Source organism: Pan paniscus, chromosome 6 (assembly GCF_029289425.2).
Source record: "Pan paniscus chromosome 6, NHGRI_mPanPan1-v2.0_pri, whole genome shotgun sequence".
In the NCBI taxonomy this organism is placed as follows: Eukaryota; Metazoa; Chordata; class Mammalia; order Primates; family Hominidae; genus Pan; species Pan paniscus.
The window spans coordinates 177,571,512-177,590,147 of NC_073255.2; the positions used below are offsets into that span (position 1 = coordinate 177,571,512).

The window sequence follows — 18,636 nt, forward strand, 5'->3', positions numbered from 1 at the left end:
AATTATATTACAGATGACAGCAAAAAGCAGTGCTGTAGAAATATGCTTTAAGCAAAAAACTATCAGTTCTTAAATTTATTTAATTATGGGAATTCTGTGTCACATATGGACATAATATATCTAAAGGATAATATTACATTTGGTTGTGACTTCTAAGAAGAAAGAACTCAGAGAAAAAAAGATATCATATACTCTTACCATTCGATTCCTGTCTTCTGAGGATGAAGATGACTTCCTTTCTCGCTGAGGTCCTGGAGATTTCTGTAAGGCTTTCACGTTAGTTAGTGAGCCAGGTAATGAGGCAGGGGGGGTAGCAGACAAACCTGTGGTTGATCCTAAATTAGTGAAAAGAAAAATGTATACATTAAGGAGGAGCAAGTATGTTAATTTATCAGGGGCAGAAGGTTGGGGGATATTTAGACTTAATTTTAAAATGTAGTGCATGTTTAAATATAGACCTTTTGGAAAGGATGGGCCAAAAAGGGGCCTCATTTGGTGATTACAACTATAATTTCTTTTAGTTTTCTGGCCAATTTAATGACCTTTAAAATATCTGATGATAGACACATACTTTATTTACTGGTGCAAAATCTAGGAGAAAAACAATCTCTCTAAAACAAGACAGAAATACTAAAAATACTCCCAAGTTTCTGTTTCTTTGATGAAAAAAATCAAAAAGCAAAATAAATGTAAAAGCCTATATAACAAATACACTTTTAATTAATTATTTAATATTACCTCAACAGCCAATCAATATTAAAAAAAAGGAAACCCCCAGATGGAAACATTTTCTAATAATGGCCATAATGTTGAAAATATCTGACTTATTCATATTAATCACTAAACTCAAATATAATCCTAAACTACATGCTCTAATATTTAAGAGCTATTGGTCAGTATCATTGGTTCCTGGAGGCTTACATTATTAAACAAAGATTATTTGTTACCTACAAAACAAAGTTAATGTAAATAAAGCCAGGCATATTTCTCAAGACTTTCTGAAAAATCTCTGCCTTTGTAAGTGAGAGCTTTGTTAAGTAAGCGCTATGGCCTCTCAGCCAAGTTACTATAAATACAAATATTCTATAGGTCAAGTGAGCCTGAGGAGTATACTCTTTGGAAGTGATCTCTGTTGGCAGGGTTGCATACCTTTCTCATGGCAAACATCCTGAGTTAAGGTACAGTAGCACCTGGTTCAGAAGAGTTCAGGGCAGTGAATCTTACTGGGGCCTGAATACAGCTGAGTAGAACTCAGATGTCCAGGCAATAGTTCTATATACAGAACAACAAAATGACCTCAAGAAAATAGATTCTTTTTAAAAAATGACTGCTACTCTTAAGGAAAAAAAGAGCCACTATCTTTCAGATAACAAGGATACCAATAACCACATTTAAATGTTTAATCTGTAGAAAATGTTTACCATTATTACATCATATTATATCACCATGTAGAATTTTCATGATCTCATATGCAATTTTCTAAAATAAAATGGTATCCACAACGTCTATTAAGTAGAGCACAATCCATTTTCTACCTTCCATTGATAATTTTCAACATTATAAAGCCTCGACTGCTTGACCAGGCTTCACGGTTATGATCTACTAAGTAGTTTTATTGTATCACTTAATTTAGTTGTATTACTCACTACTGTATGACTTCCATCCCATTCTATGGATTTTCTGAGAAACAGCAGGGCTGAGAGAGCAAAAATCTAAAGCACCATTACTACATTCAGAATATATAACAGATACTAAGTAGCAAGAGTCAGTAAATATAAATCTTTAAAAATATTTAGAGAAAGACATCTGTCCCAATTTTTACTTTTTTTTTTTTTTTTGAGATGGAGTCTTGCTCTGTCACCCAGGCTGGAGTACAATGGTGTGATCTCGGCTCACTGCAACCTCCGCCTCCTGGGTTCAAGCGATTCTCCAGCCTCAGCCTCCCAAGTAGCTGGGATTACAGGCATCCGCCATCATGCCTGGCTAATTTTTTTTGTATTTTTGTAGAGACGGGGTTTCACCACATTGACCAGGCTGGTCTCGAACTCCTGACCTCAGGTGATCCGTCCACCTCGGCCTCCCAAAGTGCTGGGATTACAGGCGTGAGCCACCGTGCCTGGCCCGACTTAAGTTTTTACAAATCAGTTTAACTACTAAATAAAACATGGCAAGATGAAATGGGAGAATGAAATTATACTGTAAACTTTCTTCTATTAGGACATAATTAAAAGGATAAATTCTCAAATTTCTGAAGTACACTGAAATATCTAAAATATGTTATAAATCTTCTTTTTGTCTTTTTTAACAGCTCCCTACCTTTGACAAAAATATACACATCCCATATTGGGGGAAAGAAAAACCCAAAAAACACTGCTAGTATTACAGAATCTGAAAAAAGGCCAAAAGCCTAATAAAATCTCATAATAGAAGTTTCCATTGACACTTTAATTTTCTTAAAAACCACAAAATTAACAAATATTAAGTCATCAAGAATAATCACTTAAATGCATTAAAATCAAAGGAATCCAGTAAGCTCTTCCCCACCCACCTTATTTATTCCCACCCACTAAGTTTAAGAAATTATCAGGACCAAGAAGTAATAAAATAACAAAAAAACAAGATGGAAATCTCAGGTCAGGATTTTCTTGCTTTTAAAAACTTATGACAGACAGCATACAGAAAGCTTGTGGCAGTGAGTACATGTGAGACGCACATTCAAAGCATTCCAGCCAGGCCAAGCAGAAATTTAGTACTGAAAACTTTCACACTTACAAACACACGCTGTGAGGGTGAGGCACAAACAGCATCTGTAGTTTTATATTTAGTTTGCTTTGGGTGAAAACAAGAAAGAAGAGCCCAACTACCTCTGAACACTGGGCCAGGCTCAAAATCAAACACTATTTCACTGGGGACAGAATGTAGGAGGGGACTGGGAGTCCGGGATTGGTATTTCCGAAGACAGCGCATCAGCTGGTTCAAAGGGGCTGTTAGAAGAGAAAGAGAGGGGCAGGCAAACACAGGAAGACAGACACACAGAAGAAATGAAAGAAGTCATGGGGAATAAATAAGATGAATTGAAGCCTGCTTCATAAAATAATTCTGGACCAAAAATCTGCTTATTTTCATAAAATCCCAATGATTTTTTAAAAAGTGACTCATGAAAAGGACAAGAAATGCCACTTGCTTTTAGGTACTAAGCAGGCTGTGTTTATGACTAAGTTAATTTTGTGATGCTAACATGATGGCAACATTTAAATGCTGGATGTATTAGGCAAAATTATCAAAAGCCACAGCTATTAAGACATACGAAAGTCAAACTGGCAGCAACATTAATTGGCAGGTTCATGAAATAACAAACAGGAAAAAAAAAGCTTGTGTAACTATGTGCTAACATCAATACCAAGTCCAGAGTATAGAATGCAGGCTTATTATTATTTTGGTTGCTTCGTGGGTATACAGAAACATAACAAAAAAAGGTTTATAACAATGTTTACTCAATGTAAAATATTGTTGAGTCTGGGCTTAGATATTTTGAAGATAAAGAAGGTCACAGTGAAGAGGTCAACTCTAAGCATGATAAGCAGTTATTACAGGTCTTCCTTACTAGGCAGAAGACAACAGGGAAGGTAAGTGTAAAGGACCTCCTGGAAGAACACTTCAAGATAGTCTCAAATATCACCTCTTATAAAACATTATATAGGGTAATGCTTACAAAAAGTATTTTCTTAAGCAATGTTGTCTTATGTACTAGAGTGAATACTAGATGAAAATTCAGTTGGAAATCTCAATTCAGTTTCTCATTTGTGTATTTACTGGCCTAAGAAGAGGACAAATGGGCTTTGCCATTATGGGTCTGTTCTATAAAATGTACATTTAAAACACTTCCAGAAAGTTGAAGGAAGTGGTTGATAATGTCTGACAAACCCCCTCTTCAGAATGATTTAGCAAAGTTAAGTTTTATCTGATTCTAAGGTCAATCTTTAAGTATCAGTGGAGCCCCACAAAGGAAATTTATCAACAATAGCTTTCAAGATGGTTAGAAATTAATAAAGCGGGTATAATAATTAAGGATCTTTCCTTGGTAAGATATTTTAAAACTGTAGTCTACGGCCATACCATCCTGAACGTGTCCGATCTTGTCTGATCCTGGAAGAAACTTTAAAACTGTAGATAATACATTTTAAGACTTCCTTTTATGTCCAGTCATCTTTTCATGTTATAAACTAGTTAACATTTTATTAGAGGTAAATGACAAATACTACAGAAAAACAAAAAAATTTTGGGTTTCTCTACACATTTTTCTCTGTGTCTGTTACTTGAAAGAGGCAAGTATAAAGGAAATAAGCAGCAAAGCAATTGCAGTTTCCTTGAGTTTTTAAAAAAACCTGAAATCACTACTTACCTCCATCACCACGAAATCCTTGGTCTCTAATCAAGTCCTACAAATAAATAGTAATGTATATTTATTCCAAGCAAGCATATAATCAGAAAGTAGCAATAACACTGAATTTTCCACTAACATTAAAAGAATTATTTTATTAATTAAAACAATACATCTTATAACTATTACACAAAACAATTTGGAATTATCTAGTGAACATAATACAATCTAAATTTTGAAGTACTTGCCAATGTAAACCTATAATGAAACAATTATTAGTCCTAATCAAATGTTGATGTCCATTTCAGGCCATTCAAAACCAATGGCTTCCATTATCCTCAACAATCTAATGCAGGAGCAGAAAACCAAATACTGTGTTTTCTCACTTATAAGTGGGAGCTGAATGATAAGAACAAGTGGACACATGGGGGAAACAACACATACTGGGGCCTGTTGGAGGGTGGATGGTAAAAGGAGGAAGAGCAACAGAAAGAATAACTAATGGATGCTGTGCTTCATACCGAGGTAATGTGATAATCTGTGCGGCAAACCGCTGTGGCACACGTTGACCTACGTAACAACCCTGCACATCCTGCACATCCTGCACATGTACCCCTGAACTTTGGAAATAAACAAATTTTTTAAAAATGGCTTCATCAATCCTTAAAAAAAATTATACTGGTGCATATTAAGAGAGATAAAAATGTTCATATCATTTGATTCTGTAATTCTACTTCTGGGAACTTTTCTTAAGGAAATAATTCAGAAGAAAAAGTGATATGCACAAAGATGTTTAGTGCAACATTATCCATCATACTAAAAAGTTATAAATAATTATTTCTCTATTATAGGCATTTTGACATATTTTGGTTAAGAAAATTATGGTGTATCAATTTAATGAAGTATTATGCAGCTACCAAAATAATTATGAAGCTTGAATCATGAAACATGTTTACAGTATAATTTAAAAATATAAAATTAAAAGTACACTGGTTACAATAATAAAAATATGGATGGATAAGGGCACACTTAGAAGAGGAAAGAAACAAAGTGGCTCATAGAAAGGTTTTGTTAAAATTTGTCCTTTTTTTTGAGACTCAGTTGCTCTGTCGCCCAGGTTGGAGTGCAGTGGCGTGATCTTGGCTCATTGCAACCTCTGCCTCTTGGGTTCAAGTGATCCTCCTGCCTCAGCCTCCTGAATACCTGGGACTACAAGCATGCACCACCATGCCTGGCTAATTTTTGTATTTTTAGTAGAGACGGGGTTTCACCATGTTGGCCAGGCTGGTCTTGAACTCCTGACCTCAGGTGATCCATCCACCTCAGCCTCCCAAAGTGCTGGGATTACATGCATGAGCCGCCGCAACCAGCCACTAAAATTTGTCTTTATTATTAAAATATAGCTCTTTATGCGCTGGGTGCGGTGGCTCAAGCCTGTAATACCAGCACTTTGGGAGGCTGAGGCGGGTGGATCACGAGGTTAGGAGTTTGAGACCAGCCTGGTCAACATGGTGAAACACCATCTCTACTAAAAATACAAAAATTAGACAGGCATGGTGGCACACGACTGTAACCCTAGATACTCAGGAGGCTGAGGCAGGAGAATTGCTTGAACCTGTGAGGCGGAGGTTGCAGTGAGCTGAGACTGCACCACTGCACTCCAGCCTGGGTGACAGAGTGAGACTCCATCACAGAAAAAAAACAAAAGAAAAACTATATATATATTTAGCTCTTTATAACAACGATGGTAGTGGGGACAGTCGCTACTGGTAATGCAATTTGGGCCTTGATGGGTAGAACTTGCATTAGTCTGTTTATTTAGTTTAACTTAAATATGAGGGATTGAACGGCCCCAAATATCTCTGAATAGTCTCTGCAAATAGACAACTTTTTGTTTACAGGCTAAAACAAAGTAAATTCTTTAAAGATGTATTTCTATCATGTTTAATGTATCATATAAAGTCTTCAACATTTTCTACAGAAAAATCAAATACATACCTGAAAACAAGGTGATAGGAGTTATATGGCTACCAACAAATATAAAAATCCTAGTGATGTCATTAACTTTCCATTCTTGAGAGCTTACAATCTCATTGGAAGTAAGATGCGCACATTGGAAGTAAGTGAAAATCAAATAATTTAAGAATAATTGCATAAGAATATAATAAAAGAGATGCCAAAGTTTGCTGCTCAATTGATTGCCAACTAAGTGATACAGGTGATAAGATTTTGAGATGAAGTCTTGCTCTTGTCACCCAGGCTGGAGTGCAATGGCACGATCTTAGCTCACTGCAACCTTCGCCTCCTGGGTTCCAGCGATTCTCCTGCCTCGGCCTCCCGAGTAGCTAGGATTACAGGCACCTGCCACCATGCCCGGCTAATTTTTTATTTTTGGTAGAGATGGGGTTTCATCATGTTGGCCAGGCTGGTCTTGAACTCCTGACCTCAGGCGATCTGCCTGCCTCGGCCTCCCAAAGTGCTGGGATTACAGGTGTGAGCCACTGCACCCAGCCGATAAGATTTTTAGTGCTGTGTATGATAACTATAGGACTTGGTCACTGATAAAGCAGTCAAGGAATTACTCTGAGTTGGGGTTTCAGAGATAGAGAGGCATGTAGAAAAGCAAAGAGTCTTTCAGGTGGAAGGAACTACAAGACAAAGGCCATACCCCTTTCTTTTCTGTTGCATCAGCTCTGAAACTCCCCACAACTATGGATTAACCAAATTTTGCTTTCTCCACTCTTACAAGTTACTGCTAGTAACAACATAAACTTAGATTCTTTAATTCCAAATGTGTTCTTAAAGCTCCTTGACAATCTTTTCTACTCATTCTAGGTTACAAAGGTTCTTCTAGCATTTGAAAACTGGATATTTCAACTTTTTTCCCACTCTTTTGTAGTTCCTTCTCTTACTTACATCCCTTCCCTTCACCATAATAGAGAAAACAAAAGCCATCAAACAACTTTTCTGCTCTAATATCTATAACTATTTGCATATTAATATTAGCTATAATTTCTGAATTCTTATTATGTACCAGGCATAATAAGCAATTCAAACCACTATAGAAGGTAAACACTACTAGCCCCAGGATTAAATAATTTGCCCAACATCACACAGTCTGTAAAGAGTTACAGAGCTGGCTATGTCCATCTTTAATTCTTCACAGTCTCTGAGAGACATAATTTCCAAGCTCAAGGAATTTTATTACATCAATCATTTCCTCTCTTGTTATCTTCAATTTCTCTTCACTGGCTTCTTCCTCTCCAGTTACAAATATACTAATGTCTCTTACATTAAAAACAATTGTCCCTTGGCTGGGTGCAGTGGCTCACGCCTGTAATCCCAACACTCTGGGAGGCCGAGGTGGGCGGATCACTTGAGGTCAGGAGTTCAGGACCAGCTTGGCCAACATGGCAAAACCCTACTAAAAATACAAAAATTAGCTGGGCATGATGGTGGGAGCCTGTAATCGCAGCTACTCGAGAGGCTGAGGCAGGAGAATTGCTTGAACCTGGGAGGTGGAGGCTGCAGTGAGCAGCGATCACACCACCGCACTCCAGCCTGGGTGACAGAGCAAGACTCCATCTCAAAAAACAAAACAAAACAAAAACAAAAACCGAAAAACCAAAAAAAATTGTCCCTCAACCCTGAATCAAGCTATCCTCTTTTGTCATTCCTTCACAGCCAAGCTTCTCAAAATTAACACTTAATCCTACTTCCTCACCTGCTGCCTTCTCCTCTTACTGGCCCTCTAAAACAGCTCTCAATGAAGTAAAGATGACATTTCAATTGCCAAAATTGATAGTCCTTTCAGTCTTTATCTCATTTGAATCGTAATGGCAACTGACACCAACTACTTTGGTATTCTTGAAACCCCTTTTCTTCCTTTGGCTTCTGCAACACTTTTTCTTAGTTATCTGGGGCTAGACTTAGGAAGAGCCAGTCCATAAAGGAGACAGAGAGTCTCTGCCTGCACCTCCAATGTTAATGTTTATCAGGGTTACATTTTCTCCCCTTTTCAATTTACATATGCTCTTTGAGCAATTTACATCCATGGCTTTAACTGACATAAATATGCTAATTACTCCTAAATCTGTATCTCTACTCAAAGTCCTTATATCCAACTGCTACTGGATTTCTAAACCTGAAAGTCCCACAGGCATCTTAAAGTCAATATATCCCCCCAAAAAGCTAAAATTTCTGCTTCTGCAAACCTTGTTTTCCTTTGGTATTTAACAAACTGTGCTATTTACCAGAAACTCAGTCTATAAGCTAAGTATCTATAAGCCAGAAACCTGGCATTATCCTCTACTTCTCATATTTTTCACTCCTCTCCTCTACTACAAAACAGTATAGTGGTTAAGTATAAGAGAGAAAGGCCAGGTTTGAACCCACTTCAGTAATTTATCAGCAGTGTAATCTGGGTATGTTTCTTAACCTCTATAAATCTAATTTTCTTAACAGTAAAATAAAGATAATAATAGTACATAACCTATGAGTTTTTATGAGGATGAAATAAGAAAGTCTACGTAAAGCACTTAGCATAGTACCTGTATATAATAAGTATTCATAAATAGTAGTCATTTTCAACATGATTCCTAAGACTCTTACCACTAATTCACTAATTCATAGTCTCCCTCCCCAAAACACACTCTTTCTCAGCACCAATGCTATTACTTGAGTTTAAATATCATTTCTTGTCTGAAATACTGTAAAAACCACATTATTGACAGTCCTGCCTCTATGTGTTTCCCATTTCATCTATCCTCCACTCTACCATCAAAGATTTTTCTAAAATATAGAGCTGATGACTTCCTCTCCCAATCAAAATTCTTCAGATTCCCTAGCACTGCTTTAGATTTCAGAGTAATATACAAAGCCTTTCACTGTAGATATTACCTGCCTAGTTTCACCTTCCACCATTCCCCAAGCCTTCTCCTGGACCCTAAACTTCAATATCAACTATTAATTACATTCCATGTAAAGGCACTTCTATGCCTTTCATTTCCTTAACAAATGACTTTCCTAACCCCCTTATGTAGTGTACTCCTACTTATTCACCATAATCTGGCTTAAATGTTGTCCCTTCTCTGCTCAATATTCCTAGATCCAACCAGATGGAGTTTATTACCACCTTCTCTAAACTACCATTATATATTTTGTAATTATCTATTTAAATGTTTGATTCACCTATTAGACTGTGACTTCCTTGAGGGCAAAGGCCATGTGCTAATTCATAAATAATTCCCAATTGCCTAACACAATGCATAGCCCACAGTTATTAGTAAATCTTTTTAATGGAATCATAAGTGCTTGAACATGAATAAAAATACTAAAGAGTTTGCACTTTACCTTGTAATCAACAGTAAGTCACTAAAAGTTTTGGAACAAGAGAACAGATGATGCTAGAGGTATAAAAAAATTCTGACAGTTGCAGAAGGAATGGAAATGGATAGAGAGAAATCAATGGCAGAAAATCTATTTAGGAGATTAATGTAGTATATAATTCAAGTGAAAAAATATGGGCCCAAATGGCGGCGGTAATAAGTAAAAACCAGTTTGAGATGCACATGAAAAGGTGATACCCTGTGACTGGTTACGAGAGAGGATGAAAAGGCAAGATACAAAGATGACACTCTAAATGAAGCCCAACATACCAGGGAACAGTGGTAACAATCAGAGAAAAAGGGAATAGTCTAAAAGGATGATAGTTTTCAAAGTAAAGATGAAGGTTGCAATTTTGGACAGACTGAGAACAACCCTAACCTGGACATATGGTTTGATTTCTTATATCACATTCTCCTTTTCCCCTTTCTTCCTTTGTTTTTAGGTCTTGCTAGATAGAGGTGAACCTTGCTAGTTAAGGAAAACTAGTACTAGAAAAAAGTCACTTAAAATGAACCCAATAAAAATAGAGAAAATTTCTTAGTAAAAAGTGGGAAGAAAGTCTGATTTGCAAATTTACCTAAAATTATAAAATTAAAATTTATAATACAGTTTTTCTTTTATATTAATATTTAATAAAATTTATAGTTTCAATTATATGCTAATTTTAAAATAAACACAGAAAAAATCAAGTTTTTGTTGGTCATAATGCCAAGCTTATGATAGCACAAATTGAAATTCTTTTCTTTTGAGACGGGGTCTCACTCTGTTGCTCAGGTTGGAGTGCAGTGGTGCAAACATAGCTCACTGCAGCCTTGACCTCCTGGGCTCAAGCAATCCTCCCACCTCACCCTCCAGAGTAGCTGGGACTACAGGCATGCCTCACCATGCATGGCTAATTTGTTTTACTTTTGGTAGAGATGGGGTCTCACTATGTTGCCTAGGCTGGTCTCTAACTTCTGGGTCAAGCATTCCACCCATCTTGGCCTCCCAAAGTGTTGGGATTACAGGCATGAGCCACTATGCCTGGCCTGAAATTCTTAATTTCATATCCACCTCTTATAGCACAATCATAATCATTTTTATAAAAGTTTTAAAGAACTTAATTCTGTCAAGGGCTTCTATCAGTCCTTTGATATTTAAACCATTTTCATTTGAAGATGACTTTTATAGAGATGGTATCATAACGGAAAAAAATCAGAGTGACTGTATAACCTGGAGTCAGTGAAATATTTAATGTCATCAGAGAGAAACCAGAAGCTTTTCTGATTTGTGATTCACAAGAAGCTTATCACTTAAAATAACTGTGATAAATGAAAAATGGCACTTATTTCTGATCTAAGTTATAATTATAGCAGAAAAATAAAGATACATACTTGGTTTTTTTTTTAGTTCTAGCAATGCTGGATACTTACGTCAATATTGACAGGTTCTATTGTGTTTATATGCACATTGGGAGCTGATGAGGATCGGTCTCGTTGCCCAAATTGATTTCGATGATCTTCATCTGCTGGTCGGAAGGGCTGTGGAATTGGAATGGATTTTGAAGGAGACGGACTGGTGAGAATTTGGGGCCTGGAAAAATGAAGTCATTGGAAGATAAGATTCAGAGTAACGATATAAAGGTAATAATATTTAAAAAGGAAGATAAAAGGATTTTCTTGTTTTTATATTCTCAAAATCATTAAAGCATTAAAAACCTAGCAGTAATGACTTTTAAAAGTATTAATTTAAAAATCCAATACTGCCAAAGCTGCTTTGCTCAAGTAGGCCCTCCAGGAACTATCAATGATAAGACCACTGATTCTTACCTGGAAAACACTAGGGAAATTTACATATGGCTAGAAATTACCTGTGGCCATCAACTGAAGAAGTTCAACCTTTGAAGTTATATAAAAATGCTCTGAGAATGACTGAATATAATTTGCCATTTTTTCCTAACATTGTCTTGACATCTGAATTTACTAAAATGAAAATTTTACATATTAAGAAATTATAAATATTTTGAGAATACAAATGCATATTTCAGGACCTGAAAGATGTGCTTGTTCCTTTACAGGAGTTGAATGAAAATCCAGAACAATATTGAAAAATCCTTTTCAAATTCAGAAGATGATCCTCAGAGTGCCAATATCTCTCATATTCTGGATTTTTTATCATGCCCATTATTGATAACAGAGACACAAGAGAATCATATATTAACCACTAAAGCAAATATTTTTGAAAACTGCTATTTGGAAAACCACCAAAATGTTACATTTGTATGCTATTTGGAAAATCACCAAAATATGTTACATACCTATTTCGGTATGGTAGCTAAATAACATAGTCTATGATATCTCACCCTAAAATGAACCTGGCACTCAAAGAGAACACTAAAGTTTTGAGACTAGATTGTAAACACTTGGAAGGATGTAGCCCCTCAGAAAGGGTATCCTAGGAGTGGGGAAATGAGTGTCACTTGATAGATGAGGTAAGCTGTCTCACTTAACTCCATCAGGACCAATGAATGGCTAAGTGCCAATAAGCTCTCTTCACATATTGGTTATCATTCCACCCTATTTTATGCAAACTAATTATTAGTGGTTACTAAGACACAGCTAGAAGGACAATGTTGAGGGAATAAAAAGACACTTTTGTGAGACGTGAGGAATGGGAAAAAAATATAGTAGGAAAGGAATGAATAAAGGTTTGAAGAGCCAAGGAAGCCTAACAGTGAAAGTCAGTCTCTGAATAAAACATGTCAGAATCTGAACCACACCAGTTCACAATTTTACTTCTTTGAAGCATATTATTAAAGCTAAGGAAAGAAGTTTTGACTTCATGTGTTTATATTAACGAAATGAATCCACTTAGAATTGATATGCAAATAATAAAATACTATGTACTAAAAAAAAATTGGTATCGGCTCAATGAGAATTATAGGTAAGAAACAAGCCTTTAGGAAAATTAGCATGTTCCATCTAGGTACTTTTTATTTTTTCTGATTATTGAGAAACTTTTGGTTTGTGACAGAGCTGTCTTTATTTTTGCTTTAGGTAGCCAAATATATGCCTATAGCTAGAAAATTTTAGGAGCAGGAAAAAGAATGCAAAAATGACATTAGTCAATAAAGTTTTAGAAAGGGCACTGACTGTCTGACAACTATTTACAGGCTGATTTAAAGTCTCAAGGCAGGCCAGGTGCAGTGGCTCATGCCTGTAATCCCAGCACTTTTGGAGGCCAAAGCAGGTGGATCACCTGAGGTCAGGAGTTCAAGACCAGCCTGGCCAACATAGTAAAACCCTGTCTCTACTAAAAATACAAAAATTAGCTGGGTGTGGTGTTAAGGGCCTGTAATCCCAGCTACTCAGGGGGCTGAGGCACAAGAATCACTTGAACCAGGGAGGCAGAGACTGCAGTGAGCCAAGATCACGTCTCTGCACTCGCCTGGGTGACAAAGTGAGACTCCATCTTAAAAAAAAAAAAAAAAAAGGCTTAAAATTGGAAAAAGTATGAATTAACTAGAATTGCATAAGATAGCCTACTGTAATAATTGATCTGGGATAGGCAGAGATGGCAGTAAGTCACTTCTGAAACTCACCAAGTTAGGAATATGACAGAAACATGTAGTAGATAACAAATCAGAGTTAAGTATGCAAAAGACATTGGTCCAGAAGAAAAACAAAAACCAGATTTAATCTAAGACACTTCACTATCATATCTAAAGAATGTATATATTAGAAAATGATGATATCTGCATATTATACAAAATCAGAGAAACTCAATTTGGTAGTTGGTATCTAATAGTTGTGTCTTGGTCCACCAAGTCAACTTCTCTAGCTTTCAGGGCAAGTACAAGGGAACATTTGAAGTGATCATAATCTGATGTCATTGAATATCTCAGCCATGTCCTAATTCTATGCTTAACGAAAACAGTCTTCTGATTATAATTTGATTTCCCATAAATCTCTTACAGAAGAAGAGTGAGTGCTGGCGCACACAACACAAGAAGTCTAATTTACATAACAGGTATATTTTTCACTGAAAAATATTACCTGGTATCCTGATTCAATTTTTTTTCTGATTTCAGTTAATACAAACCAGTATAACTCCCAATCTCATCATTTCTGGGAATCGATAAAATTACATTACCATACTGGGAAATTTTTCCACTAACCAAGGTAACTTATACCCTATGAAGTATCTTGGCAGTTGGCAAACTGGCTTTCTCCCAATGATACCTGTACCTATCTTGCAGTAAACCTCTTTAAAGCAGTACCAAATTAAAGACAAAAGGAATTTTAATTATAATACCCTTCAGCAAATTACCAGTTAGTTTAGATCTCATTCTTAATCTAGAATATTTAAAAGTTTTGAAAACTTTGGTCTGGTGATACATACATTTTAAATGTTGACCTCTCATAAATTTACACATTCTACAGCATTTTTAAAAAGTAGAAAAGGAGGTATCTCTCACTTTATATTCAAAACTGGGCAATGTATCGCTTCTCCAATATTTCTTGATTACATCCATTATTACACTTGTTTCATGACCATTATTATTGTTATCAGGACTAGTAACAAACTGCAAAAGAGTTTTGATACTGAACAAGATTGGCTTCTATCTTTACAGAGACAACCATATGGAGTTATGTCATAAAAACATCAGGAAAATGACTTATAGACAAGTTTGAACATCTTATCATTTGCTCAAGATCAGAATATATTTCAGTTCAGTTACCAATAAAATATTCACGGCACAGGCAAATGGTTTCTTAATTTTAAGATAGCATTCCTTCACTGGAAGGCAAATGTCCTGGATCATTACCATTATAAACCTTCAGAGAGGCCAAGCTAATTTCATTAGGGTGTTTTGTAACTGCTCACAGAACTGGGACCTGCCATTACAAAGGCATCATGGTCTACAGAATCTGTCAGGAGAAAATATTATAACCAAAAGATTAATTAAAAACCAACCAAATAATAACATTTTGATTTGACCATCTAAAAAAAACACAGCTGCACACAAGTAGTGATAGAGCCAATGGGAATAAAATGACTCCACTAGAAGAGATAACTGCTACAACCTGACAAGAGAACACAACGGCTGCATTTTCCAGTGTTCCAAATAGGTAAGTATACTCACTGCTTAAGACAAAATTCTTTTGCAAAATTTTCTAACCCATGAGATCACCAGAAAGGTTGGCTTTGTAAAAATTACAAAGTTGTACTGAAAATGTCAACTGATTTTGAAAAGATTTCTCTAGGTAGAAATCTGAAGAAATGGCATTACATTGTGAAGAGTGGGAGGAAGTAGGGTTAAAACTGACAATAAATATTTCTAATCTTAACATCTCAGGAATATTCTAGGACAGAATGCTGTATGGGGACTTTTTTTTTCTTTCTTTTTTTTTTTGAGACGGAGTCTTGCTCTGTCACCCAGGCTGGAATGCAGTGACGTGATCTCGGCCCGCTACAAGCTCCACCTCCTTGGTTCACGCCATCCTCCTGACTCAGCCTCCTGAGTAGCTGGGACTACAGGCACCCGCCACCACGCCCGGCTAATTCTGTTTTTGTATTTTTAGTAGAGACGGGGTTTCACTGTGTTAGCCAGGATGGTCATGATCTCCCGACCTCGTGATCCGCCTGCCTCGGCCTCCCAAAGTGCTGGGATTACAGGAGTGAGCCACCGCGCCCGGCCTTTTTTTTTTTTTTTTTTTTAAAGCATGTGCTTCCAGACACAGCCTAAATAACGCTGCCCCAAATTCAATGTGAAAGAGTACACAGATCTGTGTCAGAAATGTTCCAAAGCTAGTTAGGTGCAGTGTCTCACGCCTGTAATTCTAGCACTTTGGGAGGCTGAGGCAGGAAGATCACCTGAGGCCAGGAGTTCGAGAAATGTTCCAAAGTAAACTGATACCCACTTAACTCATCTTTATTGTGTCTTCCTTTTTATTTCCTACTATGAAGCTTAAATATATGACGCCTTTGCATTATTTTTATTTTTTTGAGACAGAATCTCACCTGTCACCCAGGCTGGAGTGCAATGGTGCGATCTCAGCTCACTGCAACCTCCACCTCCCAGGTTCAAGTGATTCTCCTGCCTCAGCCTCCTGAGTAGCTGGGATTACAGGTGTGTGCCATCATGCCCAGCTAATTTTTTTTTTTTTGTATCTTTAGTAGAGACAGGGTTTCACCATGTTGGCCAGGCTGGTCTCGAACTCCTGACCTCGTGATCTGCCCGCCTCAGCCTCCCAAAGTGCTGGGATTACATGCGTGAACCACCGCACCCGGCTGCCTTTGCATTATTTTTAAAGTCACTTCTCAGCTTTATCCTCAACTGATTAATAATACTGTTCATCTTTTTCTTTTACGCTTTATGAATATCTATCCCTTTTCCATACTTCTAGCACTTGAACTTGTCTTCACTGCCTCTCTCAGTTTTCACTACCAACAACATCCTAGGTTGGCCTTCTTCACCCTAAATTTTCTGTCAATCCATCTGTATTTCACTGCTAATTGATTTTTTCTTTAAAGCCATTTTCATCAAGTTAGTAATCTGCTTAAAGACCTTTAAGTCTAAATTCTGGCCTCAATTCCAAGACTCTCCATAATCTGGTTTTACACATGGTAGTTCTTAAGTCAGATAAACCTTTCTTCACTAGCTTCTAAACCTAACATCTTCATTCCCTTTATATCTGTTTATTCCCTTTATATCTGTTGTTTCTCCATTCCCCTTTCACCATGCTTCTATTCCCTAGGCCCGTTCAGATTGTAGTAATTCTTTAAAGTCTAGTTCAAATACCACCTTCTTCATTAAGTTTTCCTGAGCACTCTCTTTTTCCTCACTATTCTTCCTTCTGTAAACATGAATACATTTATGTCCTCATCACATACTTCAATATACTCCATCATAAATTGTAGATTATAATTATATACTATTTTTACATTGTTTGCCATTGTCTCACATATCAATGCTTCTTCATAAGTGGAAGTCATATACTTCTATACCTAATAAAAGATGAACTCAAGGTGTAGACTCAAAATGATCTGTTGCATGATTTTTTCAGGACTGGTTCTGAAATAGTCTATGTCAGCTTCAATCCCACTTATTTGTACCAAATGCATGTAAATATCTGACTGGTGTGAAAAAATAAGTTATTTGGGGAAAAGATCCTTAATTTAAGCATTTAAATGTTGGAAATGTTTCTAATTAACCAGGAGATCCAAAAGAAAGCAGTTCAAGAAGCATGTCACTGAAGAGCAGAAGTCAAATCATACCCAATATTGATTTTTTCAGGACTGATTCTGAAATAGTCTATGTCAGCTTTAATCCCATTTATTTGTATCAAATGCATGTAAATATCTGAGTGGTATGATAAGTTATTTGGGGGAAAAGTCCTTAATTTAACAATTTAAACATTGGAAAGGTTTCTAATTAACCAGGAGATCCAAAAGAAAGCGGTTCAAGTAGCATGTCACCGAAGAGCAGAAGTCAAACCATACCCAATAGAGTCCGAGGCGGGTGCGGAAGGGGATGATCCAGATGTTAGGGCAGTCTCTGCTAAGGACGCCTCTTCCTGTGGTATTGGGTGGTGTTCAAAGAACTTGGAGACAAACAGCAAACTGTGAGGCAAAACAAAACAAACCTAACTTGTGCAAAACCCAGAAGCTTCATATACCAAAATACATAGTTAACCAAAAAAACTGAGATCAAATTCCATTCTCAGAAACAACTGTTAAAATTCAATTAGTTGTATTTTTGTCTAAAGGCTTATTTTAAAAAAATTGTATTGCACTTTCAAAGGCATGCTTATAACTTAAAACTAATCATTCAGTTCAGCAAATTTCTACATACTACAAGATGAAAATCATGCTTTATGGTTAAAGAATGAGAATAAAAAGTATCTACTGTAAATTAGGTGACATTATAATTTACTTAAAGTACAGAGTTAAGTTTTATTTGCTCAGGTGATCAAGAAAAGTAAGACTTTAATAGCAGCAGCAACAATGACACAAAAAGAGATAACAGACTCAGTCTAATCTATTAGAAAAACTGGCATACAGCAAAGAGAAATTTTAGAAAGAGATATATACTGGATACAAAAATTTTACATCTTACTCAAATAAATTGGGGGAAGGGAGCTGAATGGGGATGAAGGAGAGAGAGGAAGAATATAAACGTAATTTACAAAATAGCTAACAGAATCAGACTACCTGATCTGTGGTACAAAATCATAATGCTTAATTTAATTGAAACAACTCTCCCTCTCCTCCTAGAAACTATCCAAAAATGGTTTCTATGGGTTAGGGGTCTTGATTAATTAAACGATAATATAAGATATAAATTAACTGTATAGCTGAACCAGAATTACAATTTGGGAGAGAAATACTGTCCATTCTACATATTATTCTCTAACTACACTTTAAAAAAATTCTCTATAACAATCGTATGGAAGAAAAACCCTCACAGACTTTTAGACATCGTAGCTTCACATTAAGAAAATTTAAGTGTAAAATGATAGGTAGAAAAAAGATATTTTTGGATTACTTACTCAAGTTGGTCATAATTAACACACATCAGTGGAACTTCTGTACTACAACGCTGGTGAAATTTATAACCACATGTTTGACAGCGGAAACCCTGGAAAAGCAGCTTTCGACAAAAGTCACAAAATGCTAAGGTGAAAAATGTTTTTCGTACCTGCAAAGTAAAAAATCACAGAGATTTCAAAAACTCACAAGAAAACTTTCTAGAAACTGATGTATCTACTCTCTTGTTTAAAATAACAAAGTTGTAATATATTTATATCATGAAACTCACATACTAAAGTACTATTATAAAATGAAAACCGGGGGTCCAAGATAATAGATGGACTACACATATT

General features: G+C 36.3%; 1 protein-coding gene across 3 annotated transcripts in view; it reads right to left on the minus strand.

Moving 5' to 3' along the window:
• BRAF (B-Raf proto-oncogene, serine/threonine kinase) overlaps window positions 1-18,636 on the minus strand; it is a 203,600-nt gene that overhangs the window by 62,317 nt on the left and 122,647 nt on the right. For 2 of the 3 annotated variants that reach the window (XM_008965952.4, XM_034965106.4), the window contains exons 6-10: window positions 18,304-18,452; window positions 17,255-17,374; window positions 11,182-11,341; window positions 4,403-4,439; window positions 199-335 (exon numbers count right to left, since the gene is read on the minus strand). In XM_008965952.4, the coding sequence (XP_008964200.1) occupies window positions 199-335; window positions 4,403-4,439; window positions 11,182-11,341; window positions 17,255-17,374; window positions 18,304-18,452 (603 nt within the window). Of the gene's footprint in view, window positions 1-198; window positions 336-2,864; window positions 2,985-4,402; window positions 4,440-11,181; window positions 11,342-17,254; window positions 17,375-18,303; window positions 18,453-18,636 lie in introns of all 3 variants that reach the window. The other variant, XM_034965107.3, reaches the window with a different exon arrangement.